The sequence below is a fragment of the Tursiops truncatus genome, chromosome 16 (assembly GCF_011762595.2).
Source record: "Tursiops truncatus isolate mTurTru1 chromosome 16, mTurTru1.mat.Y, whole genome shotgun sequence".
Taxonomy (NCBI): domain Eukaryota; kingdom Metazoa; phylum Chordata; class Mammalia; order Artiodactyla; family Delphinidae; genus Tursiops; species Tursiops truncatus.
In genome coordinates, this window is record NC_047049.1 from 76,988,537 (window position 1) to 77,015,128 (window position 26,592).

Sequence of the window (26,592 nt, forward strand, 5' to 3'; positions counted from 1 at the left end):
ATTCCCAACTAATCTGAAACTGACATTTGATATTTCCTCAGTATCTGCTTGGAGAAAAGGAACCTGTCATTTCTAGCTGGTAAAGTCAGCCTGATAAGCATAATCCTCACGAGTCTTAGGAAAGCTGAGTGTCCTTGGAGCTGCCTAGAGACCGTGTCCCGTCGGGGAAAGTTCAGTCTTTAGGGGACATGTGGGCAGGTTGTCGGTGGGTGGGAGCGGAGGAGATGCTTCCCTGGAGCAGTGGTGGCCTCTCCCATTGCTGTGCTGAGGCTGGTCCCCCTGTGCTGGAGGCCCTTTCCTGGAACTGCTTGGCTGGAGGAGTCTGCATCCTTCATCTCTGGCCGCTCCTAGGACCTGGAGCCCGCTGTTCTGGGGCACAGGTACATAGCCGCCGCCTCTGACTACCTAGACCTGCCTTCTCCAACACCCCTAGCCTCACTGTAGCTTCAGCCACGGCTTTATCGTGAAAACACTGCCGAGAGCAGGGTCTGTAGGCTTTGCACAGACACCCCTCCCAAAGTTACAGAGCATAAATACCTAACTTCCTGAAATGTGGACGTTTTAAGAAAGGAGAGGATATATATTTGAAAAGGGTATAAGATACCTTATGTATGGTCCAATGTTTTTTCTCCCTCTCCCACAGGCATGTGTACCCCGAGTATCATAACGATGTTCAGGCTCTCTTGCAAACACATGCTCTTCCCTTTGCAGACGTAGTCGAGCTTTGCGGCCAGATCCACAGATCCTAGTCCTTGGCTACACAGCATTTCATATTGGTGTTGCCTTGAATATGGGTTGACTTAAATGGATGGTCCTTTGTAACTTACATCAGCTTCAGGGAGGCTGAGGGAGTCTTTACAAATTCCCTACAACAGCAAATCTTTGTTACTACAATGGTCCTTCTTAACTGCCCCTGTGTTATCAGCTGGAAATCTGGCTGGGACCTGGGGGCTATAAAGCAGGAGTTGTCCAACTTTTTCTGCAAAGGGTCATTTAGTAAATATTTTAAGCTTTGCCTAAATGTTTTAGGCTATTCGGGCTCTGTTAACAGCTACAGTAAGTCCCCTACATACGAATCTTCAAGTCGCGAACTTTCAAAGATGCGAACCTACGTTTGCATGTCCAATCACGTAAGTTAGCTCACGTGTCTGGCGTACGTTGTCACGTGAGTGCATCCTCTACAAGGGGTTGTGCTTTTGCGTACTTCACTGTACAGTACTGTATAGAGTACGGTAGTACAGTGTCTTCATTTCAAGCCCAGGATGTCTGCAAGCAAGCGTAAAAGCAGCAGTGATGTAGCTGGTACTACTGTACTTTGAAAGGTGCGGTACTGTACTGTAAGATTAAAAATGTTTTCTTTATTTTTTTTCTTCATTTATTCTTTTATGTATTATTTGTGTGAAAAGTATTGTAAACCTATTACAGTACAGTCCTAGATAGCGGATTGTGTTTGTTGGGTACCTAGGCTAACATTGTTGGACTTATGAACATATTGGACTTACGCATGTGCTCTCAGAACAGAACTCATCCGTACGTAGGGGACTAACTGTCTTCAACTTTGTCGTCGTCGAGTGAAAGCACCAAAGATAATATGCAAATGAATGATCATGTCTGTGTTGGAATGAAATTCTTCATGGGCACTGAAATGTAAATTTCATGTACTTTTCACATATCATGAAATGGCTGTCAGCTCTGCTATCAGGCGTCTGCAAAGGTGGCAAAGGGAGGAAGCTGGAAGAAGGGGGGGTATTTTTTCCTGCTTGTCGGGGGCTGCCTCCCTGCCCAGACCAAGGGGAGATCCTGAGCCAGCACCTTAGTGTGTGCTCCTAGGATGGTTTCTGGGTCTGGTGATAGTTTGTTCTGAACAAGTGGCCCATCCTGACCAGGGCTTAGCTCTTACAGTAGTCATTCCCACAGCCGACATCCTGGAGCGCTTCATGTTGGGCAGAGGACGTTTTAACGTACTTACCTAATTTCCCCAAGACAGATTGTGTCCCTTTTTCATCATCAGGAAATGCAGGCTCCCGTGAGGTTAAATAACTTGTTCAGGCTCACCCAACCAGTACCCAGCACAGCTGGGAGTCCAACTCCTATCCCCTGCTTTTTCCAGCACAAGCCATGAGCCCACCCATCTCAGATGCTGGTTTGCAGCTGGCAAGCAGCTTCTGTTTCTTGCGCGTGACTCAGTTGGGCCATATGGATGTCCCAGCTCTGTCCTTGGTGTCAACAGCCCCATTTCTACTAACCAAACTAAAGCATCTGCAGAGGAGGTGTGAGCCTGTCCCCACAGTGAGCCCAGGGTGGGCATGAGGGTGGTTTCCCTGACAGCAACGTGACAGACTGACCTTGCTTTGCAGGGGGCGAATTCACCCGCCAGGCTGAGGTGACCTTTGTGGGGCACCCGGACAAGTTGTTCATTAAGCAGCAGTTCAGCGGTATTGACGAGCACGGACACCTGACCATCGACACGGAGCTGGAGGGCCGAGTGCCGCAGATCACCTTCGGCTCCTCGGTGCACATCGAGCCCTACACGGAGCTCTACCACTACTCCCACCAGGGTGAGCCGCAGCGCCGCGTCCCGGGCCAGTGCCGCGTCCTGGGCCAGCGTCACCCACAGGCTCCAGCCCTGAACTCATGCTATCTCCTGGCCTTCGGAGAGGGAAGTGCAGGGGGTACCTTATACAAATCACCTTTTCTCTAATAGATACCATGCACACTCATTGGAGAGAATTGAGGGCAGAAAAGAAAATAAACATAACTTACAGATGTAAAACCAGGACACAATTATTATTAGATTAAGTGTATTTCCTTTCAGCCTTTTCCTTCCATATAAAAAATACCCCAACATATGTATATATACCAACACAAATAATATCCCAACATAAAATCTCACCATATTATATAATTTCAAAACAGTATAATTTTATTATAATATACATCTGTATGTACTTTTTAAGTTTCAAATTTACAGAAAAGTTGAAAATAGCAGTTTCCACATATCATTTACCCAGCCTCACCAGTTGTTAACATTTTGCTACATTTATTTATCATTCTCTCTCGCATACATATATATATATATGGTTTTTTTGGAGAGTAAGTTGTAGGCACCATGATCCTTCATTCCCTAAATAATTTACGTGTTCTTCCTAAGGACGAGAACATCCTCTCACACGGTCCCAGTACACTCATCAAAATCAGGAAATTTAACATTGATGCACTACTACTGTATACTCTACAGTCAAGTATATAGTTTCTATTTACATAATTTCAGTCATGCCACATTATTGTATCTTCACTTTTCCAGTTAGCGTCAAATTGTGAATACTTGATAGTTTCATTCTAGGCTTTGCAAACAGTTTTTAATGAATCTCTACCATTCTATTGTATGGCTCTCAATGTAAACCATTCTCTTTTCTAAAGCTTAGGTTATTTCCAATTTTTCCTTCTCATAATGAGTTGAAATAATCACCTTCATCATAAATCTGGACCACATTTCTGATTCTTTTCTGACCGAATTCCTAGAAATAGAAGTGCCGAGTCAAACAAGGGAGACTCTTTAAAGGCCCTTATTAAATGGCCATCCAGAATGGTTGTACCAATTACCATGGCCCTGTGGCTCGCTCCGGCTCTCCTGGGGAAAACGAGTGGGTGAGTAGGAGGTGCAAGGAGCCGCAGCACCCCGGTCTGCAAGTCAGGCTACGACCAGATGGTGTTTCTGGCAGCCCAGCACTTGGGAGCTGGACAGGAGGCAACTTACACTAATCTTTTATGTATCCTCTGGCTTTGATTGTGAACTACCACAGAGCACACAGATATAAAGAGTCTTCTATACTTTTTTTAAAATAGGAAGTTGAGATTTTCATTGTATGGGGGAAAAGCGAGCTGTCTTCTAAGTGGGGAAGACTTTCTCTATTGAGATCTGCTCACGGCTCTTCAGTAATTTATAGAAATTGGCTACTGAAACCTATGAGTGTCTCATTTTTATATATCAGAGAACCGTTTAATCTAGGGTTATTTATAGCAGCCTCTATTTATTGAATCCTAAGTGAGATAACCCGTAAAAAGCAGTTAGCACTCTGCTAGTCGCGTGGTAAATGCTCCGTAAACGGTGGTGTGTCTTAATGAGAGTATTAGCCTGCTTGATCCCAGAAATTTTACATACATTATCTCATCCTCACCGCAGCCCATGTCGGAAAGGAAACAGAGGGTAAAGAAGTTAGTAACTGGCCTATGATCACACGCCTTGTGAGCGAAGGGGCAAGGTGTGAGTTCAGGTGTCTCTCCCTCCAAGCCCGTGCTCTTTCCATCAGACCTTAAACTCTGGGTTGGTTCTGGGTGACTTAGGAACTTATAGAGAAGCACTTGATGAGAAAAAGCAGTAACTGTTTCTAATGCAAACAACATCAATAATAGTATGGGAAATCTAGGTGGCAGAATGAGTCCCAGTGCTGAAATAAATAGTTTTATGTATCCTGTTCCGTCTGATCTCTCATCTGGTAGCAGTATAGGCAGAGAATACTGCTCATGGTTTTAGAGCCCTTGACTAAGCCTCTTGTATCCTCAAGATCTCTCCTTTGTGTCCCTGCCTTGTCTCCCTGCTTCCCTCCCACATCCAGTGATCACATCATCCTCCACCCGGGAGTACACAGTGATGGAACCCGAGCGGGATGGCACTGCCCCTTCTCACGTCCACACTTACCAGTGGCGCCAGACCATCACCTTCCAGGAGTGCGTCCACGACGACTCCCGGCCGGCCCTGCCCAGCACCCAGCAGCTCTCAGTGGACAGCGTGTTTGTCCTGTACAACCAGGAGGAGAGGATCTTGCGCTATGCTCTGAGCAACTCTATTGGTCCTGTGAGGGGTAAGAGGTGGCAGCTCAGACTGGGCGTCGTGTGTGTCTGCCTGCACGGCTCTCTCGGTGCTTTTGACATGTTGTTTTTCGTCTCTTACTCTCAGTAAGAAGAAGAAAGTTATGCTGAAATAGCTCCCGGCAGAAATAAACGTCTTGTCATTTATGATTCTTAGAAAACCTACCTGTCTCTGTTCTGCTAACCTAAGGCCTCCTCATTATTCCATTTGGGGTAGAGCAGAATGATAATCCTTGAGTTACCTTAAAGAGTAGACCATCCAAGGGCTGCAGCTGCCTATGGCCGGGCATTTATTTTTATTTTATTTTTTATTCTTTTCCATTATGATTTATTGCAGGATATTGACTGTAGTTCCCTGTGCTATACAACAGGACCTTGTTCTTTATCCATTCTCTATATAACAGTTTGCATCTTCTAACCCCAAACTCCCAATCCATCCCTGTCCTTCCCCCACACCCTTGGCAACCACAAGTCTGTTCTCTGTGTCTGTGAGTCTATTTCTGCATCCTAGATAAGTTCACTTGTTGTTTCCATGTCATAGATTGTTTCCATGTCTTGGCCATTGTGAATAGTGCTGCCAGGGGTGCATGTATCTTTTTGAATTGTCAGGGTATATGCTCAGGAGTGGGATTGCTGGATCCTATGGTAGTTCTATTTTTAGTTTTTTGAGGAACCTCCATACTGTTCTGCATAGTGGCTGTATCAATTTACCTTCCCACCAACAGTGCAAGAGGGTTCCCTTTTCTCCACACCCTCTCCAGCATGTATTGTTTGTAGATATTTTGATGATGGCCATTCTGACCGGTGTGAGGTGATACCTCATTGTAGTTTTGATTTGCATTTCTCTAATGGTTAGTGATGTTGAACATCTTGTCATGTGCCTATGGATGGCCAGGCATTTAAAACACTCTGATACTCACTGTGTGCTCACCTGGGGAAATCCTAATCAAATCTGCTGAAAGTCAGGCACGGAGCCTACAACGAGCTTTCTGCCCGGGGACGGCACATTGCGAGAGGCGGGGTCTAGTCTCGGGGTGCTTCTGGCTGCGTGGAAGGAGCTGCAGCTAGTGGGACAGCCCAGTGTCAGGTCTCACATCATCCAAATCTTTAAGCCCTAGGGGTTCTGTATATTTGGGGTCTAGGTGTGAAGGTCTTTCTCTTTTTCAGTTATTTTTGATTCTCCCTCTGTACCCAGGTCACTTCGCCAGCTAGTCGAGTTTGTCCTCAGCTCCATAAAGCAGAAGGAGGACAGGTGTCTGTCTCCTTCCTTTGACAGCTGTAGCTCCAGGCATCAGGGGTTGGCGTATTTTTTTCTTAAAAGGCCAGACAGTATCAATAAATATTTCAGGCTTTGCCAGCCGTGCAGTCTCTCTCAGTTCTGTGACTGTAGCACAAAAGGACCGTATGCAAGTGAATGGGTGTGGCTGATTTCCAGTAAAACTTTATTTACAAAAACAGACAAATGTCCAAAGGGATGTACTTTGCTGATCCCGCCTCAGGTGACCCCCAGGTGACTCAGGAGTCGGCGGGTTTTCTGGTCATCAGTCCTGCCTTACTTTCTGGGGTTTCTGGAGGAATAAGAGTTTCTGAATCCTCACTGGGTTTCAATGTCTCTGCCTTCACAGACGGCTCCCCTGATGCCCTTCAGAATCCTTGCTACATCGGCACTCACGGGTGTGACAGCAATGCAGCCTGTCGCCCCGGCCCCGGGACCCAGTTCACCTGCGAGTGTTCCATCGGCTTCCGGGGAGACGGACAGACCTGCTACGGTACAGTCGTCCACTCTGACTTGGTGGTGGTGGGCAGCGGGGTGGGGGGCTGCAGAAACAGATCCTGTACAGCAGAGGGGCGAGGAAGAGGCAGCACTGGTGAGATAAACACTGATGGTCACGCTCAGTGTTCGCTCCGTGAGGTTAGGGGTCCTGGCCCTTCCTTCATCTGGTCAGATACCCTGACTCTAAGCAGCAGAGTAGAATTTATAAGGCCACACTCCCCTTCACGTCGAGAATACATGGGCTTAAAGGAGGGGAAAGTCAGCGCTGTTTATAACACACATAATATGACTACAGCTGCGACGTACCCAGGCATTGTTGTGTTAGGTGCTTCACAAACACTAACTGATTTAATTCAGCAACGCTCATGAGATAGATTCTTTCATTTCTGTCTTTCAGAAATTATTTTTAATTGTGGTAAAATGGACATAATATAAAATTGATCATTCTAACTCTTTTGAAGTGTACGGTTCAGCAGCATTAAGTACATTTACATTGTTGTGTGACCATCCCCACCATCCATCTCCACAACTCTTTTCATTTGCAAAATGGAAACTCTGTTCCCGTTAAATAACAACTTCCCATCCCTCCCCTCCCCCGCCAGCCCCTGGCAACCACCATTCCATAACACTTTCTACAAATCTGATGATTCTAGGTAACTCATGTAAGTGGAATCATACAGTATTTGTCCTTGGCTGTATCTGGCTTCTTTCACTTAGCAGAGTGGCCCCAGGGTTCATCCATGTTGGAGCCTGGGTCAGAATCTCCCTTCTTCTGAAGGCTGCGAACTATTCCATTGCATACACATACTCTTTTTTCTTTTTAATCCATTCATTTGTCTATAGGCACTTGGGTTGCTTCAATTCTTTTTCTGTCGTGAATTATGCTGCTATGAACATGGGGTACAAATATCTGTTTGAGACCCTGCTTTCAACTCTTCTGGGGATATACCCAGAAGTGGAATTGCTGGGTCACATCAATTCTGTGTGTGTTTTTTTTCGAAGAACCGTCATATTGTCTTCCCTAGCAGCTGCACCATTTTATATCCCATCGCCAGTGCACAAGGGCTGCAATTTCTCCGCATTCTTGCCAACACTTGTTTTGTTTTTTGGATAGCGGCCATCCTAATGGGTGGGAGGTCTATTCCTGTTTTTACAGATGAGCCGGGGACATTGGAACGTTGGACCTTGAGTCTCTGACTCAAGTGCGTATATTATACTGTCTTCACTGTACTTATTTTATTGCTTATGATTTCACTTTAAATACTTTCACGTAGACAGATTGATATTTATGTTTGTTACTAAATTTTAATCCACCGCCAAAAGGCGGTTAGTTGACTCCTGACTCCATGAAGAGTCCATATAGCAGAGGCAACTAGGGTAAGAATGTTAGAGCTTCCTACACCTGCCACAGGGGCTCACCAGCAAATGCAAGGAGTGCTAGAAGTAAGCTTCCCTAGTGAAATGGGGGGTGTGCACATGTCTTTTTGGCCAGAATGATGAGCAGCCCCCTTGCATGACTGGGGCATAAGAATCTGGGGAGCCCAGCAGCCTTGGAATTTGGGAACGATGCCTTGGGTCTGGAATCCGTTGAATTGAATCCATTGGATGCCTCCAATGAACGGCAGCTTTAGTGTGCTGATTTCACGTGAAGGTTAGCAGATCCTGCTGCTGGGGTATGGCTGCAGTTACTTCAGAGTGAAATTTATGTGAGGTGCTCATTGGAACGTCTGAAAGGATGGAGAGCAGGGACTGGGCTTACGGGAACAGCTTGTACCACTGTTTAGCCGGCTCGCTGAGGACTTGGTCCGTGTGGTAGAATTCAATCTGAGACTCGCTTCCCTTGTAACGTACCACTGGGCAGGGGACATAGTTCCTACTCACCTCTGATCATCAGAGTTCCCCCGGTGTTTCCCCAAAGAGCCCAACAGTCTTGAATGGCTAAATTGGCTCAGGCCACTTTGAAACTGTGATACTGTGTGTGTGTGAGCAGAGACCTCCCAGGCCATGGTGATGGTGATGGTGATGGTGATGGTGATGGACACCACGAAGGGATGAGGTGCTCCCATTTCTCCAGCGGAAGCCTGTACCTCCTTAGTCTTTATGTAGCTGTGCTTCAGCTTCATAAGCCAACTGAATACAGTAAGTCCCCTACATACAAGCCTTCAAGTTGCGAACCTTCAAAGCTGCAGATGTGCATTTGCGTGTCCCGTCATGTAAGTTAGTTCACGTGTCTGGTGTACATTGTCACGTGCGTGCATCCTCTATAAGTGGTTGTGCTTTTGTGTACTTTACTGTACGGTACTGTATAGAGTACGGTAGTACAGTATCTTTGTTTCAAGCCCAAATGTCCGGAAGCATGCGTAAAATCAGCGGTATATAGATGCTTGTGGTAGTTGGGTACCTAGCCTAAGTTTGCTGGACTTACGAACAAATTGGACTTACAAACGCACTCTCGGAATGGAACTCATTCGTATGTAGGGGAATTACTGTATTAGCAGAACGTGGAGCTACCCCAACCTGCTGACCCATAACCTCTGGCAAATTCTGCTTTTGGTGCCTGAGCTTGCGGTGGGACTGCTTGATTCACTTTCCCAAGGCACAACCAGCCATGCTTTATGGATGGAATCTGTTGCTATCGTGGAAACCCCTCCGATGTGTTGGCCCAGGAAGACAGGTGTTTGTGCGCACTTGCTTTTGCCCTGGCAGATTTGCACCATGGAATGTGGGTATATTCCTAGTCAGGCTACTTTCTGTTCTGGGTCACGAGAATAAGCCTTGTAGTGTTAATGCATTGAGACACCGGGCTGTTGATAGGAAATTGCATTAAGCAGGTCACTTCACATATTATTTTGACCTGGAAAGTGCCTCTGGAGAGGATGAGGGTGAGCCTTTGTCATTCAGTGTGTGTAGCGTTGATATAATGATAGATGACATTCAAAGTAAGGCTGGGCTTGATTAGACACTGCAGAGTGACCCTGCGAGCTAATTTGGAGATTTCCAGTTGAATCACAAGAGCTCTGGTGCCTGACAGAATGGCTTCCCTATATTTCTCAGTTGGGAGGCTGTAAGAGAGGGTTTTGCACAGTCTCTCATTGAGTGCGCACAAGGCATTTAGCAAATAAATCCTGAGACTCTTCTCCAATAAGAGCCTGGTGTTTATGAAAAGGACACATTTTAGAGAAACTTAGAGTTGTTGAAAAGAAGCCACTCTGAAAAAAAGTCGAAAAGGAAGCAGTGATTACAAGAATAATCCAGGATTTTCCTGTTGGGTTAGGGAATGATTTATGTGAAAGGAAACCTCTTCCCAGTGAAGACGTTGACCAGATCATGACTAATAAGAACAATAATCTTCAAGCAGATATTGTGATCTTTTATAAGGAACAGTTATCACTAGTTCACGGTTTCTACTAAAGAATGGATTAGAGTCCTAGCCTCCAATTACAGAAGGGAGGGTTTAAATTAGGCATTAGGAAGAATTTCCAAACTGTAAGGACCGTGAAATAATAGCAGGGAGATGGCTAGGGTTTTGCTCTGAAAGAAAAGGAGTCGCCCAGCTTGGATTTTATGTGTAGACCTTCCAAGGTTTTATGTGTAGACATTCCAAGATGGAGGTGGGGGTCGTGCTAGGGGACCATCCCCTCCCTCATCCCACGGGCCCCCAGGTCCCGTTTGCCGTGGTTCTCCAGGTAGGGTGTGCCGGATGAGCATCCTTCCAATCACCTAAGAAGCTTTCTTGAAACACGCAGTTTCCCTTTCCATAAACCTTCTAGGGGTGGAATGAAGCTTGGAAAATTTCCCCTGGTGATTGTGTTCTGTCCTTTTGATTGAAAACTGCTGCTCTGTGCTCTCGTGCTTTGGCAGTTGAGCCTCAGCCGTGGATCCCTGCAGTTTGCACAGCGTGTCCAGACATCTGGCCTGTAGTGTCCTCTGAGAGCTGTAGTGCAGAACACAGTGAAGCAGAATGATCTTTTTCTCCCGTGTTGTTGAAGCAGCAGCTGGTGGATGGAGCTGGAAAGTCCACACTTGCTGAATATCCCTCCACCCCCATCCCAGCTCCAGCTGGTTAAGAGGCTGCCTTGGGAGGGGCTTTGTTCTGTAACCTTCCAGCTGTGCCTGGAGCCATATTCTGGTCTGAGATCTTTTTTTTTTTTTAACTGCAGTATAGTTGATTTACAGTGTTGTGTTAAGTTCTGCTGTACAGCAAAGTGACTCAGTTATACACATATGTACGTCCTTTTTTTATATTCTTTTTCATTATGGTTTATCGCAGGATACTGAATATAGTTCCCTGTGCTATACAGTAGGACCTTGTTTATCCATTCTAAACGTAATAGTTTGCATCTACTAACCCCAGACTCCCAGTCCATCCCTCTCCCTCCCCCCTCCCCCCTCCCCCCCCCCTTGGCAACCACAAATCTGTTCTCTATGTCTGTGAGTCTGTTTCTGTTTTGTAGATAGGTTCATTTGTGCCAAATTTTAGATTCCACATATAAGTGATATGAGATCTTGTATCTTTTTTATTATTATTTATTTATTTATTGGCTGTGTTGGTTCTTCCTTGCTGCGTGTGGGCTTTTCTCTTGTTGCAGCGAGCAGGGGCTACTCTTCGTTGCGGTGCGTGGGCTTCTCACCGCGGTGGTTTCTCTTGTTGCAGAGCACGGACTCTAGGTGCACAAGCTTCAGTAGTTGTGGCATGTGGGCTCAGTAGTTGTGGCTCACGGGCTTTGTTGCTCCGCGGCATGTGGGATCTTCCCGGACCAGGGCTCGAACCTGTGTACCCTGCATTGGCAGGCGGATTCTTAACCAGTGCGCCACCAAGGAAGCCCCGAGATCTTGTATCTTAAACACGTCACAGAAACTTACGTTGCAGTGTAGTTTCAAAAGCTGAATGCCATTTGGTTTGGGTTTTTTTCTGAGTATAGGTCCAGCTACGGGGCTGAAGTGGCAAAAATGCCTGTCTTGTGCAATATAGTCCAAAAAGCCAGCAGGGCTTTTGCCTCACCAGTGAAGAGACCGGCTGGACTGGCCATCGGAGGTGGAGCATGAGGAAGATTCACATGATGGGATTGAGGAGGGGCAGCTGAGAGGGGGAGGGGGTTGTGTGGTCTCAGCCACTATAAAATCTTCCTCACACGCATCTCCAAGAGTCTAAAAATGCCAGAAGTACCTGTGCACTCTGAGAGTGAGGTTGGCACAGAAGGATCTTGTGTGACTGTATTTATTTCAATCCATCAGTGGACAGGTGACCCAGGTGATGACAGAGTAGCTTGATTTCTTATCTGGGCCAACCAGCCTTCCTGTAGTGGTAGCCACAGACTGGCCCTCAGGGCCAGTGGCCACCTGAGGGCTATGTTCCTAGAATCGGAACACCCCTGTGGCTGGTAGTGTAGGATAATAATACTAGGTGCATTTCTTTTTTTTTTTTTTAATTTCTTCTTATTTTTTGGCCGCACCCCGTGGCATGCAGGAGCTTAGTTTCCCAACCAGGGATCAAACCCGTGCCCCCTGCGTTGGGAGTGTGGAGTCTTAACCGCCGGCTGGCCCGGGAAGTCCCAATAGGTACATTTCTCGAGCAGGCTAGGCTTACATCCATTTTCTGTAATCTTCAGTAGAACCCCTCAAGATGAATAGTAGCGTGAGTACTCACCAATGGGGAAACTGAGGCAGAGTAGTGAGGCAACTTGCCCGGGACCACACAAGCTGGTAAGGAAAGGAGGCAGGATTTGAACCTAGCTGTGTCCAGCTCCGGAGCATACGTTCCTTTGTTCCAGTCACCCCACGCGATGGCCACAGTATTGTCCTGTGGGAGAGCATCACTCACAATCTTATGAGTTAATGGTTTTCCTGTTAGTGCGTTAAGCTCAGGTAACGTTCCAAGATTCACAATTAGGCTTTAAACGGTCCCACTTTGCTTTGTCAGTATCGTTGGAGAAAGGAAATATTTTTGAACAAGAGCATATTTAATTACGTTTTGTAGTTTAGGAACCTTATTCAGAGTCTGGAGACTTGTCTGCACGTCTTTCTAACACGTATTTGCCCATCTGATGTCAGTGGGCGCCAGGCTCAGCAACTAACTCCAAAAGGCAGGGCGGGTTGGGCGGGGAGCGGGGAGTACACATTTATTTAGGAGGAGGGCCTTGGGATCACTCTCAAATTATGCACAGAAAAAAAGATTTCTTTAACATCATTTTTGGAACATAAAAAGGTGTGTTTTAAAGTGGATCCGTTTGCATGCCAAAATGCTTTCTATTTTATTATGTTTAGTGGTGTTTGAAGAGGTGTTTTTTTTTTTTAAGAGTCTGCATTCAAACAAAAATTTGGGAGGAATTCCCTGACAGTCCAGTGGTTAAGACTTGGCGCTTACACTGCAGGGGGCCTGGGTTCGATCCCTAGTCGGGGAACTAAGATCCCCCAAGCTGAGCGGCGAGGCCAAAAATAAATAAATCAATAAATAAGTCTTAAAAACATTTTTTTTGCCGTAGATATTGACGAATGTTCAGAGCAGCCCTCGGTGTGTGGGAGCCACGCAATCTGCAATAACTACCCAGGAACTTTCCGATGCGAGTGTGTGGAGGGTTACCGGTTTTCAGAGGAGGGAACGTGTGTGGGTAAGTTCTGTGGGTGACTTTTCAACACGAGTAATTCACATGACGTATGTCAGCACCTGTGTGAATGGTATTGCCCCAGGTAGTTGTCCTGGCTGAGATGGAAGGTTCCCTGTACTGTTGGGGAGGACAGTTTACAAAGGTGAATCAGACTTCATTCCTTCCCTCCGACTGCCTGGAGAGTCACAGGTACAAGGAATAAGCAGTGTTGCCTGTCTACACTGGTAATACCCTTCCCTTCTTATAAAATTCCTTTTAATTCTTTCCATTATTCTTTTAATAGCTATTCAAACAATTAGACATGTTTCTCCTTATAATTAGTGGCCTTGGGATTCACGTGGAGGGAACACCTTATAGGCACTTGTGTCATTACCTGCCTTCGATTGAATTCTTCCTGATTTACATCTAAAACTCCATTCGGAGCCTTTCTATTTACGGATTTCCATTTTACAAGCCCCAAGTACTAGCATAACTTCATAGCCTATCAAAGTTAGAAGTTAAGCCTAATTATGCTTTAGGTTGCTCATGATTTTGGTGATGATGGTGATGGGCCAACTCCAAAGAGCCAGATTGTTTAAATTTCCCCACTTTTTCCGACTGCTGCACTTTGACCTGTTGTTTCCAAGAATTTCAAGTTCAAAGATTCTTGGAGATTTCCAGGTCTGGAGGGCAGCATGCTAAAGGGGCCATCTGAACTGAACATTTCTTCCCAATTTAAAACAGATTCCTCTTTTACTGCCTCCGTGAACCATCTCCTTGTCCTTTCCTTGCTGTTTACTAAACCCTAGCATGCTTTCTGTTTGCTCTGTCTTGAAATTCAGATGAGGCCGCCAAGGTCCCAGGGTGAGATGGTGTCTTGAGGGCGGAGGGAACAGGCCGTTCTCATATTTTGAGTATGACCCAAACATCTGTGAACTGAGAGACAGCCAGTCCCCTTTGCACAGAGCTGAGATTTCAGCTCTGCTAAAGTTACTTCTTCTTTTTTTTTCCATAAAGAACAACAATTTCTGTGAATTTGGCCTGACTTCCTTCTCTGCTTTTTGAGACGAAGCAGATTCAAAGATCTGTTTTCTGTGGCTGCACCGTTTGCATTATATTTCGGCTCAAGCTTTGGTGGTGGATCCCTTACCCCTTGGGTGGTGACGTGGACAGTCCTGGGGCAGACGTGTGTGAGGCATGTTGTGTCCTCAGTTTCTGTCTCCAGCCCTTCCTGGGATCCACCCTCACGGAAGGGCTAGGGTGGGGTGCAAGACAGGTGGTGGGCAAACGTCTACTCCTAGGCATTTGATTTTGAGGAAGACAACCTCTCTGGGCCTCAGTTCCTCACCTGTAAAATGAGGTGATTAGACTGCATCATGGGCTTCCTGTGTCCCGTGGGGCCCTTGGAGATGCCCCAGGATCTGCCAGTGGGGATACAAGGACTATTTCATTTTCCTGTATATCAATTTCTGAGTAAGATTTTGTTTGAATAATGGATTCCCCCCTCCCAGAAGCAAGTGTGAAAACCACCTGAAGATCATTAAGTTCCACCAAGACCTGGCATCGAGGTTTCCTGATTCTCCCCCTGCCCGTGGCCCCCTGTGCAATTCCATCCCACTTGGCTTTTGGCCTCTTTTAATTGGCTCCTTTGAGACTCACTTCATAGAGAGATGGCTCACTGGGTGAAACCAAGTCTGCCTGAATGCATTCACACACAGAGTCCGGCTCCTCGCTGGATAATTTACGGGTCGGTTTCACTCTCCGGGAATTCCTTGTTAAAGCTACGTCCTGAGTTGAAGCACAGGCTGGGACCGATGTCTGTCAGGTCAGAGCAGGGAAGCGTGAGGAAAGAATCTGGATGGTTGTCTGTGTCCTGACAACTGTGAGGGGCTGGGCACTCGTGCAGGGTGTGTGGATGGCCAGAGGTGACTGTCTTTCCATGAGGATGGGTATCCATTAGGGGAGGGGCTGCTTTGTGGATTTCCATCTTTGTCATTTTCTGCAAGCCTGTGACTTTCTCTTTTCCACTGGGTGCAAACTTTTAGTTAATTGGAATGTGCAAAGTATGCTGACACAAAGGAAAAGAGCCTCAGCTGACCTGCAAGTCACCTCTATGTGTAGATACAGTTGCCGCCTGTGATACGTGACCCGTACGGAGCATGGGCAGGTTGGGACCCCGAGTTGTACAGTGCACGGCACCACGCACCTGCCCGTCGGTCGGGGGAACAGGGCTGGGCTTCAGCTAAAGGCTCAGCCTGGCTCACCCAGCGTTCCTGTTCTCCCTCCCTCTCCTGTCATGTTGTTAGGAAAAATTACTGTGAATCATTCATCTCTGTGATCTTTTTCTCAGAACTTAAAGTAACTAGAGGCTGTGAAACCACTCCCCTAAAGGTTCTTTATTCCCCGCCCTTTTCTCTCCTTGTAACACGTGGCTTCTTTCCCTCGTTTTGTCCTTCCTTCTTGGCATCACCTCCCTTCTCCGCGTTGTCTCATTTCCTGGCCCCAGCCAGCCTTGCAGGTGTCTCTCGGGGACCAGTGTCACATGGGTGGCAGCATCTCAGGGCAGTTCCTCGGCTCTGCCCATGCCAGGTCACAGTCCAGGGTTCTCTTCAGAAATGCAGGAGCTAGAAAAGTAAAACCCCAACTGAACATGTAATTGTAATTAATTTTTTAAAGTTAATTTTTATTGGAGTATAGTTGCTTTACAACGTGTTAGTTTTTGCTGTACAGCAAAGTGAATCAGCTATACGTATACATATATCCCCTCTTTTTTGGATTTCCTTCCCATTTAGGTCACCACAGAGCACTGAGTAGAATTCCCTGTGCTATGCAGTAGGTTTTCACTAGTTATCTATTTTATACATAGTAGTGTATATATGTCAATCCCAATCTCCCAATTCATCCCACCACCACCTCCACCACCCCCACCACTTTCCCCCCTTGGTGTCCATGTGTTTGTGCTCTACATCTGTGTCTCACTTTCTGCCCTGCAAACCAGTTCATCTGTACCATTTTTCTAGGTTCCACATATATGCGTTAATATACGTTATTTGTTTTTCTCTTTCTGACTTCTTTCACTCTGTATGACAGTCTCTAGATCCATCCACGTCTCTACAAATGACCCAATTTCGTTCCTTTTTATGGCTGAGTAATATTCCTTTGTATATATGTGCCACATCTTCTTTATCCATTCGTCTGTCAATAGGCATTTAGGTTGCTTCCATGACCTGGCTATTGTAAGTAGTGCTGCAATGAACATTGGGGTGCATGTCTCCTTTTGAATTATGGTTTTCTCTGGGTATATGCCCAGTAGTGGGATTGCTGGGTCATGTGGGAATTCTATTTTTCGTTTTTTAAGGAACCTCCATACTGGTTTTAAATCCCATTTTGAGCCTGATTTTCTGTCCTCTCCAAAACTTTCCCCTCCCTACCACCCTGTACCCCCTGCTAGTTGACAGGCAGGGTGAGAATTGTAGGAAATTGCCAGCCTGCGGGGTTAGGAGCCTTTGAGGGAAGCAGAGCTGGATGTGCTGGTGGCCCCTCTTGTGTAAATCAGTGAAAAGGTCTCCTTTGTGTTGTATATTTTGCTTAAAAATTTACACTGCCAAACGTAAAATTGATAGTTAGTGGGAAGCAGCCGCATAACACAGGGAGATCAGCTCGGTGCTTTGTGTCCACCTAGAGGGGTGGGATAGGGAGGGTGGGAGGGAGATGCAAGAGGGAGAGGATATGGGGATATATGTATACACATAGCTGATTCACTTTGTTGCACAGCAGAAACTAACACAACATTGTAAAGCAATTCTACTCCAATAAAGATGTTAAAAAAAATAAAGAAAAAGACAAAAAATGCTTTGTATACTTTGAAAATGAAAAAGGTAGAACTAAATTGCTTGGAGTTGTAAAGTTCTAAAGCTTCCCTCAGAAGAAAATTGCTCTGGCATGAAAAATGGTCTTACATAAAGGAAAACGTGATTTAAAAAATTAAATTATAGGGGCTTCCCTGCTGGCGCAGTGGTTAAGAATCCGCCTGCCAATGCAGGGGACATGGGTTAGAGCCCTGGTCCGGGAAGATCCCACATGCCACGGAGCAACTAAGCCCGTGCACCCCAACTACTAAGCCTGCGCTTTAGAGCCCGCGAGCCACAGCTATTGCAGCCCGCACACCTAGAGCCCGTGCTCCACAACAAGAGAAGACACCACAATGAGAAGCCCGCGCACCGCAACGAAGAGTAATCCCTGCTTACCGCAACTAGAGAAAGCCTAGGGAAAGCAACGAAGACCCAACGCAGCCAAAAATAAATAAACTAAAAAAAATTAAATTATAAACTACCTTTTTCTAGAAAGGGTTTGAGGATTATAGAAGCATAGGTGTGGGAATTCCCTGGCGGTCCAGTGGTTAGGACTCTGCACTTTCACTGCCGTGGGCCCGGGGCTCAGTTCCTGGTTGGGGAACTGAGATCCTGTAAGCCAAGCGGCTTGGCCAAAAAAAAAAAAAAAAAAAAAAGCAACGGTGAAGGTGATGGCAGGGCAGGGGACATTAGGACCTACCCATGTTGCCAAGGGTGGGGCACAATGAGGCTGGAGCGAACACAATGTGTAAAATGGTCACTTATGCACTCTAATGACATGAATATTTGATGGAAGAGAAGTGAGACTCCTTTCCTGGTTGTTCTGTCTGGGTATATTTCCCCTACATTTTTTTTGGTCCCAATTCTCCGAGAGTGTCCCTTTCACACTTTGCGAGCTGAAGGAGTTGGGGGAAAGAGGACCCTGGAGAGACGAAGAATGTTAGAAACGATGAAAAGTGAGAGAAGACGAGAGTGGCCCAAGGAAACAGTGTGTCCTTGGTTTGGTTCAGTGTAATCTGGGCTACTGTTGTCTGGAAAGAAATTTGGACCACTGGTAGCAATTTAAAATCCAGTAACCCTTTGGCCCACAGACTTGGTTCCATGGTCCCTGTCCCATGGGAGTTAGTTAACAGTCCAACTTCAGGAGCCTAAACTACTGAGTCCACAGGCTGGGCCTCCATCCACCAATACGGTACTTTGCTAACCTCTCATGGGCGCAGACCTTTGCAGAGGATCCTCTTCTTTACCTGTCCCCTGACAGTGCTTGGAGCTCTCTCTGCCGAAGCACTTGAGGCAGGATGGACTGGAATTAATCTTGGGAAGACTCATTGAGGATACAGTTGAGGAGTCCTCCTGTATCCAGGATAATCTAAACCCTGAGGGCCTCCTTGCAGGAAGAAAGTGTACTGTTCTGGCATCGTGAGGGCCAGGACTCTGACCTGGGCCTTAGAGCTTTAAGACCAGAAGTTAAAGTGCCTTACAAACCCCAGAGTATCTGAACCAGCTGTTGGAAATCACCCCCTAGACCTTAGTCCTTGACTTTCATCTTGAGGCAGCAGCACAAGATGGGGTATGATTTTCTAGCCTGTATGTCACATGCCTACTTCCTACAACCTCATTCTCTGAGTCTTGTCACCAGGACCCTTTAGAAAATAATAGTCCCATCTACTGGGCCTCCCCATGCTTGGCAAGCTGGAAGTCATTCCTATTCTACAGGGGAAGAAATTGTGGCTCCGAAAAGTTATATGATTCACCCAAAGCCATATGGTGGCCTCATGCACCTTGTAGAAACCCAGGGCTGCCCACCCCAGAGGCCCACAGTCATCCTACCATCCCCGTCTCACTTCCCTGGGAAAGTTTATTTCACCTTCCTTGGTGGGACGTGGGTGACTTTGGCATTCGTAGTGAATATTCCACCCGCCCAGTGAGCCGAGGGCAAAGATACCGTGGAAGTCTCAGATCCTCAGCTCCAAACGCTCCACCAACAGAGGTGCCACGGGAAGCGTGTCTACCTGCAGATTCCACCTCCACATCCAGATGAAGGGAAAGTTGGGTTTCGGGGACCAGGTGTGGAGAGTGGCCTGAGACAGAGCCCTGGGGCGAAGCTGAGGTCGAGAGCCAGGCCGGTTGACCCCCTGCAGTGGCAGGCTGCGAAGACTTATCAGAGGTGGGATCCAGGTGGGAGGAAACAGGAGGAGAGCCAGGGGTACCATCCAGCGGGGAGCAGGGATGAACCTGAAGAGATGTCTGGAGGTGTGGGGTCCAGACATGGTCCACCTCGGTGGACTACACTGCTTGGAAGGGCCCTGGGACTGCTCAGGGGACTCTTCCAAACATTGCGTGTCAACCTTTTGTCTGAAGCTGTCATGGACCAGCGCCCCATCAACTACTGTGAGACTGGCCTTCATGACTGTGACATCTCTCAGCGGGCCCAGTGCATCTATTTGGGAGGCTCCTCCTACACCTGCTCCTGTCTGCCAGGCTTCTCTGGGGATGGCAGAGCCTGCCAAGGTATGTGGTCACTCTGACTTTCCTCCCTGTGTAACCTGAAAAAATTCCCTGGGTGTTACTTACGACATGCTAATTACTAACTCAACTCCAAATTCAAGAGAATTCTTCTCGGGCTTCCCTGGTGGCGCCGTGGTTAAGAATCTGCCTGCCAATGCAGGGGATATGGGTTCGATCCCTGGTCCGGGAAGATCCCACATGCTGCAGAGCAACTAAGCCCGTGCGCCACAACTACTGAGCCCATGTGCCACAACTAGTGAGCCCCTGCGCCTAGAGCCTGTGCTCTGCAACAAGAGAAGCCACCGTGATGAGAAGCCCGTGCACCGCAACGAAGAGTAGCCCCCGCTCGCCCCAACTAGAGAAAGCCCGCGCACAGCAACGAAGACCCAACACAGCCAAAAATAAATAAATAAATAAAATTAAAAAAAAAAAAAGAGAATTCTTCTCTCAACTCTGTTGAGTAGATGGGCTGTATTTTGTATCTCTAGTAATTTGAATTATGTGTTTTCTTTGGGGGGCTGTTCTCACTGGGGAAGACACTTGTCCTCCCTGTACCATTTTGTTCCATGTCACTTGCTCGTTCAGGCAATAATTAAACACCTGCTGTCTGCTAGGGACTGAGGAGATTGTTTGTCTTTCATGAAAAGACAAACAATCCTTACACACATGGAGCTTAAAGTCCAGCCTTTTATTTAATAAGATACATACAGTCATTCACCTGGCCTGCTCTAATCTTGTGTTACCAAAAATGTGAAGTTCCCTTTTTGAATAAATGACTTCAGATGCAGAGAATAAATGGTTCCACAAAATTCAGACCTCAGATCAGTCCATTGTTGGCAGCCAGGGTGTTCTTAGAGATAATTTTAAGTGAAATAACTCTGAACACCGTTCCCCGGTCCCCTGGCTTGCAAAATTACTTAACGTTACACCATGGAGTATTTCTGGAAAGTCCAAGCTTCTCTAAGAGATTATAATTTCTGAAATACTTTCTCTTTGTTACTGAACATGTGAATTTTCTCTGGTCTTTGAGATTTTTCTGTCAAGCAGTTAATCGTCTGTCTCCAAACTCAGACATTTCTGAAGCTCTCGTTTATGATGAGAAGGAAATAATGAAAAAAGATCCTCTCGTTTTTCCTTTTGCACGCTTGATTTTTCTTGAAAACATCAAAGTGAAACACATTTGTAAATACACTGGATAGAAATTGAGGAGTTAGTGTTTTGATAATTAATGTTTGATGAGTTCCTAAATCACTGTTCCCAGATCAGAAACTGAGTCCCCAAAAGTTGAGCAAGTGGCTTATATTATTCTGGAAACTAGGAATTCTAGGAGGAATCTCACTATCCCCGGGCTTGGTGGCTGTCTTGCAGATGTGGATGAATGCCAGCTAAGCCGATGCCACCCTGATGCCGTCTGCTACAACACTCCAGGGTCCTTCACGTGCCAGTGCAAACCTGGTTATCAGGGAGACGGCTTCCATTGCGTGCCTGGAGGTAAGGTGTTGGGGACGTTTGGAGTTGGCGGGTCATTGCCTTGTCCATGAGTACTGAGTACATGGCCCTGGGAGAGAAGGCGAGGTGGGGACGTGGGAGGCTCCGTGGAGAGTTGAGGTGGGTGATCAGAGCACAGCTGCGGTGTTGAGCATGCGGGTTGCACACTGCACAACTCTGGGGGGTCCCACACCTGGACCAGAACTGTGCTGGCAGCCTGGAGGCTGGTCATCCCTGTGACTGGAGCAATACAGGGTAAGAACTGGTCTCTATTAGGGTTCTGCAGAGAAACAGAACTAATGGGTGTGTGTGTGTGTGTGTATGTGTATATATATATATATATATATATATATATATATATATATAGCACGAGAGAGAGAGAAATATATTTATTTATATATAAAGAGATTTATCAGAAGGAATTGTCCCACACAACTATAGACGTTGGCAAGTCCCAGGGGTTGTAGTTGGCAAGCTGGAGACCCAGCCAGTGTCTGAATCCAAAGGCAGGAAGAAGCTCATGTTCCATCCATAGGTCACCAGGAGGGGAGAATTGCTTCTTACTTGGGGAAGGGTCCACCTTTGTGTTCAATTCTGGCCCTCCACTGATTGGCTGAGGCCCACCCACCTAAGGGAAGGCCATCTGCTTTACTCAGTCTACAGAGTGAAAGGTTAATCTCAGCCAGAAACACCCTCAGAGAAACACCCAGAATAATATTTGACCAAATATCTGGGCACCCTGTGGCCCAGTCAAGTTGACACCTAAAATTAACCATCACAGATTCCTAAGAGTCACGGGGAATGGTTCTGGGGTGGGGTGGAGGTGAAGGGCCACCAGCGGTGGGAAGAGGCAGGCTGAGGACTCTGCAGAATTGGGTGTGCCACCTATTACACCTGGACTGTGCAGCTTCTAAAGTTGAGTATTTTTTTTTTTTTTAGATGTTGGGGGTAGGAGTTTATTAATTAATTAATTTATTTTTGCTGTGTTGGGTCTTCGTTTCTATGCGAGGGCTTTCTCTAGTTGTGGCAAGCGGGGGCCATTCTTCATCGCGGTGCGCGGGCCTCTCACTATCGTGGCCTCTCTTGTTGCAGAGCACAAGCTCCAGACGTGCAGGCTCAGTAGTTGTGTCTCACAGGCCCAGTTGCTCCGCGGCATGTGGGATCCTCCCAGACCAGGTCTTGAACCCATGTCCCCTGCATTAGCAGGCAGATTCTCAACCACTGCACCACCAGGGAAGCCCTAAAGTTGAGACTTTTGTGGTATCTCATTAGCTCATGAGGATAATGATAGCCCTAGTTCAGTACCTGGAATGATCCTGGAACTTAGGAGGCACTCAACAAATGCTGTTGGATGAATACGTATAATTAGCTGCCATTTGCATGAAGCCTACTGTGTGCTGGGTGCTTTACCTACACTGTTTCATGTAATGTTCATAATCATCTCTTTAAAGTAAGTACTATCACTATTTCCATTTACATAGAGGATGCTAAAACGCAGAGATAAAAGCACAATCAAGGTCCCAGGGGTAGTAAGTCCTAGAACTAAGTCTCAAACCCAGGTCTGCCCGATGGACTCCAGCCTGGATTCAGTTCCTGAAATCACATGGTACCCTGTCATGAGATTAAGGTTGTATCTGATGCCTCCGACTGCAGTTAGCCAGTTGAGTTGTTACTTATTTTAATTGCTGCTGCTGCTGTTGTTGGCAAAATATATTTATGCCACTGTCAATGTTTCAATAAGAGATACATGGAAATTTCCATTTCATCACTTTTTTGAGCAATTACAAGCTATTTCAATGTCTGCCTCCCTTCAGTAGCCTTGAGTGCCTTGAGCATAGGGTGCCTGTGCACTTTATTTTCATGTCCCCAGTATCCTGTGGAGTACGTGGCCTCTGTTGGGGCTCATAGCTCTTTATAGTTGTTGAGGAAATAAATGAATGCACCTCTCCTACCGGCAGTGTATAATAGTATTGATAATTATTTATTTGCACTCTCAACAGGACTGGGTGTGACCAGTTTTTAGGATAATTGACCATCTAAAAGGGGAAGAATATCAGATTAAAGTTTAAATTTCGATATACAATACTACATATTGCTGGTCTAAATTGTTTTCTTCTGCTTAGGACAGGACTCAACAAACTATGACTTGCAGGTCAAATCTGGTCCACTGCCTGTTTTTGTAAATAAAGTTTTATTGGAACACTCATACTCTAGTTTATGAATAGCCTATGGCTGCTTTCATTCTGCAAAGACAGAGGTCAGTAGTTGTGGTAGAGACTGTAAAGCCTGAAATATTTACTACCTGGCCCTTGACAGCAAAAGTTTGCTGATCCCCAGCCTAGATGAACCCAGGCAGGATCAACCTTTTGTTCCTGAAATTATGGGTAAAAGACATGGCTCTCCCCACAGATTCTGATAGGCAGGTTACATAGAGAAAAGTTCATGATAATTTGAGTTAAGACATTCCAGCAGCTATTAAAAATGACTAAGGCATTATCTCCTTAGGCTTCCTTCACATCTCCAGTTCAAAAGGAAGCAGATGTTTCATTTTTTATTTTTGTTCTTTTAACCCGACACCTCGCCCCATTTTCGAGGCTCTATTGACTAAACAGAAACAAATCCAGACCTATAGTCTGGGATACAAAAATGGGACAAGGATAAAACCGATCAGAGTTCTTTGCTAGGATTATTTAGGTATTTAATCCTGTTTTCTTAAGAAATTCAACATCTATTTATATGCTCGAGAGAGAATGTACACTAGAAATATATGTGTCCATCGAGTATTGTTCAAAACAGAAAAAAAAATCTAAGTGACTACCAGCAGGAGGAATGGACAAATGAGTCTGGGTACAATTCATACCATGAAATAATATACAGGAGTTAAAATGAGTGAACTAGAGGGAATCGCCTAGCGGTCCATGGTTAGGACTCCGCGCTTTCACTGCCAAGGGCCCTGGTTGAATCCCTGGTCGGGGAACTAAGATTATGCGAGCCGCGAGGTGCAGCAAATAAATAAATGAATGAATGAACACATTAAATAATAAATAAGTAAATAAATAAATCTGAGTGAACTAGAGTTAATGGATAAATCTCCACAGCATGTTGGGCATAAAAAAGTCATAAAAGACTCTCACTTTCTGAGATGGCTCACACTCTGTCTACGGAGTGTGTCTCTCTCAATAAATTTACTTCTTACGTATTAAAAAAAAAGTCATAAAAGTATGATCCCATTTATATGAAATATAAGCCTGTATGAAAAGAAACCTGCATATGTATAAACATATACAATAAAACTATAAAACGCATGCATGGGAATGAGAAACAAAAACTTCAGGATAAAGGTTACTTCTATGGTAGGAGAGGGAATTGGGGTTGGGAAGGGCTGCACAAGGTCTGCATTTATATTTCTAATGTTTTCTTTTTTCCCCAGCTGGAATATGAACACTGAGGTTTTCATCATATTTTTCTAAATTTTGTGTGACTAAATAGTTAATGAAATATTAATGAAAAATTAAGTATAGTGTTATCTGGACTCCTATTACCAAACATAATGAAGTGTAGGGATTAGACATTGAGCAGTTTTGGGTACCTACTCTATACAGAGGGGCTAGTTTAAAAAAATAAAAAACTAAACTAGCTTTAGGGGTGTGTCAGTTAAGGTCATGACTACTGCAGTATCAGCCAATGATAAACAAAACAAAAAAAATGATGATTTGTTCCCCACTGTCCTTCTGCACTCTTTGCCCAAAATGCATGTGTGGATTGTGAAATCAGCTCAGCGGGGCACTATTACCATTTTCTTTAAAATGGAATGGAAAGAGAAAGAAAACAATAATCGAGAAAATAGAGTATGCCGAATATATGCAGTAGGAATAAGTATTGTTTCATGAAATAATAGTTGTGGATGCTTGTCTAGTGCGTGGCTGAGTGTGTGCATGTGTGTGTATGTGTAAGCATGCGTGTGTGTCCTGAACTGCAGAGCGGAAAGCATTTCTATGGGTTGTGGTCAGGAAGTTTGAAAGCTGCCATGTTAGTTATCTATTTCTGTGTAACAAATTGTCCCCCAAAGTTAGCAGCTTAAAGCAGTAAATGTATATTATCTCAGTTTCTGTGGGGCAGGGATTTCAGGAGCTTAGCTGGGTGATCTGGGTTCAAGGTATCTCAAGAGGTTGTTGTCAAAACCTTAGCCGGGCTACCATCTTCTCTGAGATTCATCTGGGGCTGAAGGATCCCTATGGTGGTTGGCAGGCCTTACGGGCTGCTGGACGGAGGACCTCAGTTCCTCATAGCACGGGTCTCCCCACGGAGCTGCCTAAGTGTGCTTAAGACCTGGCAGCTGGCTCCCTCCAGAGCAAGTAAGGAAGGGGAGTGTGCCCAAGATGGAAGCCACAGTCTTTTTCAAAAAAAATTTTTTTAAGATTTTTTTCTTTTTTTTGCATTTTTTCATTGAAGTATAGTTAATTTACAATGTTGTATTAGTTTCAAGTGTAGAGCAAAGTGATTCAGTGGTATATATGTATATATATATTCTTTTTCAGATTCTTTCCTGTTATAGGTTATTACAAGTTACTGAATATATTTCCCTGTGCTACACAGTAGGTCCTTATTGTTTCCCTATTTTATATATAGTGGTCTGTATCTGTTCATCCCAAGCTCCTAATTTATCCCTCCCCAACCCCTTTCCCCTTTGGTAACCATAAATTTGTTTTCTATGTCTGTGAGTCTGTTTTGTAAATAAGTTCATTTGTATCATTTTTTTTTAGATTCCACATATAAGTGATATATGTTTGTCTTTCTCTGACTTATTTCACTTAGTATGATAATCTCTAGGTCCCTCCATGTTGCCACAAATGGCATGATTTCATTCTTTTTTTATGGAAGCCACAGTCTTTTGTAACCTAACCTTGGAAATGACAATGCTGTCACTTCTGCTGATACTGGTAGTCACAGGCCAACCCTCCTACAGTGTGAAAGGGAACTACCTAAGTGTGGGAATATGAGGAGGTGACAGGTCTGGGGGAATGGAACTGGGTAGAGGTTTGGAATATAGGAGAGCTTATTAGAGGATGAAAGAGGAGTATGAAGAATCCTGGGCTAGAGACGTAAAGGCCGAATTCTTAAGGACAAGTACCAAACCTGGGGATGCTTGATCACTCTTCTTTACGCTTGGCACCAGGCCCGCTTACCAGCTTACTGCTTCCAGATCCATAGCCATTTATAGACAGAAAGGTAAGTAAAGAGTTCAGGGCTTCCCTGGTGGCACAGTGGTTGAGAGTCCGCCTGCCGATGCAGGGGACACGGGTTCGTGCCCCGGTCCGGGAAGATCCCACATGGCGCGGAGCGGCTGGGCCTGTGAGCCATGGCCGCTGAGCCTGCGCATCCAGAGCCTGTGCTCCGCAATGGGAGAGGCCACAACAGTGAGAGGCCCGCGTACCCAAAAAAAAAAAAAAAAAAAAAAAAGAGTTCAGAAAGTAGGGCTGCATGGAAAGAGGAAAACATTTAGGATAATACAATTGTA

The 26,592-nt window shown here is 45.6% G+C and overlaps 1 protein-coding gene across 3 annotated transcripts in view; it reads left to right on the plus strand.

Moving 5' to 3' along the window:
- Positions 1-26,592, plus strand: part of NID1 (nidogen 1) — a 97,303-nt gene that overhangs the window by 35,100 nt on the left and 35,611 nt on the right. For all 3 annotated transcript variants that reach the window (XM_033841921.2, XM_033841920.2, XM_033841919.2), the window contains exons 7-12: positions 2,358-2,558; positions 4,617-4,862; positions 6,495-6,638; positions 13,126-13,251; positions 19,440-19,589; positions 20,955-21,077. In XM_033841921.2, the coding sequence (XP_033697812.1) occupies positions 2,358-2,558; positions 4,617-4,862; positions 6,495-6,638; positions 13,126-13,251; positions 19,440-19,589; positions 20,955-21,077 (990 nt within the window). The remainder of the gene's footprint in view (positions 1-2,357; positions 2,559-4,616; positions 4,863-6,494; positions 6,639-13,125; positions 13,252-19,439; positions 19,590-20,954; positions 21,078-26,592) is intronic.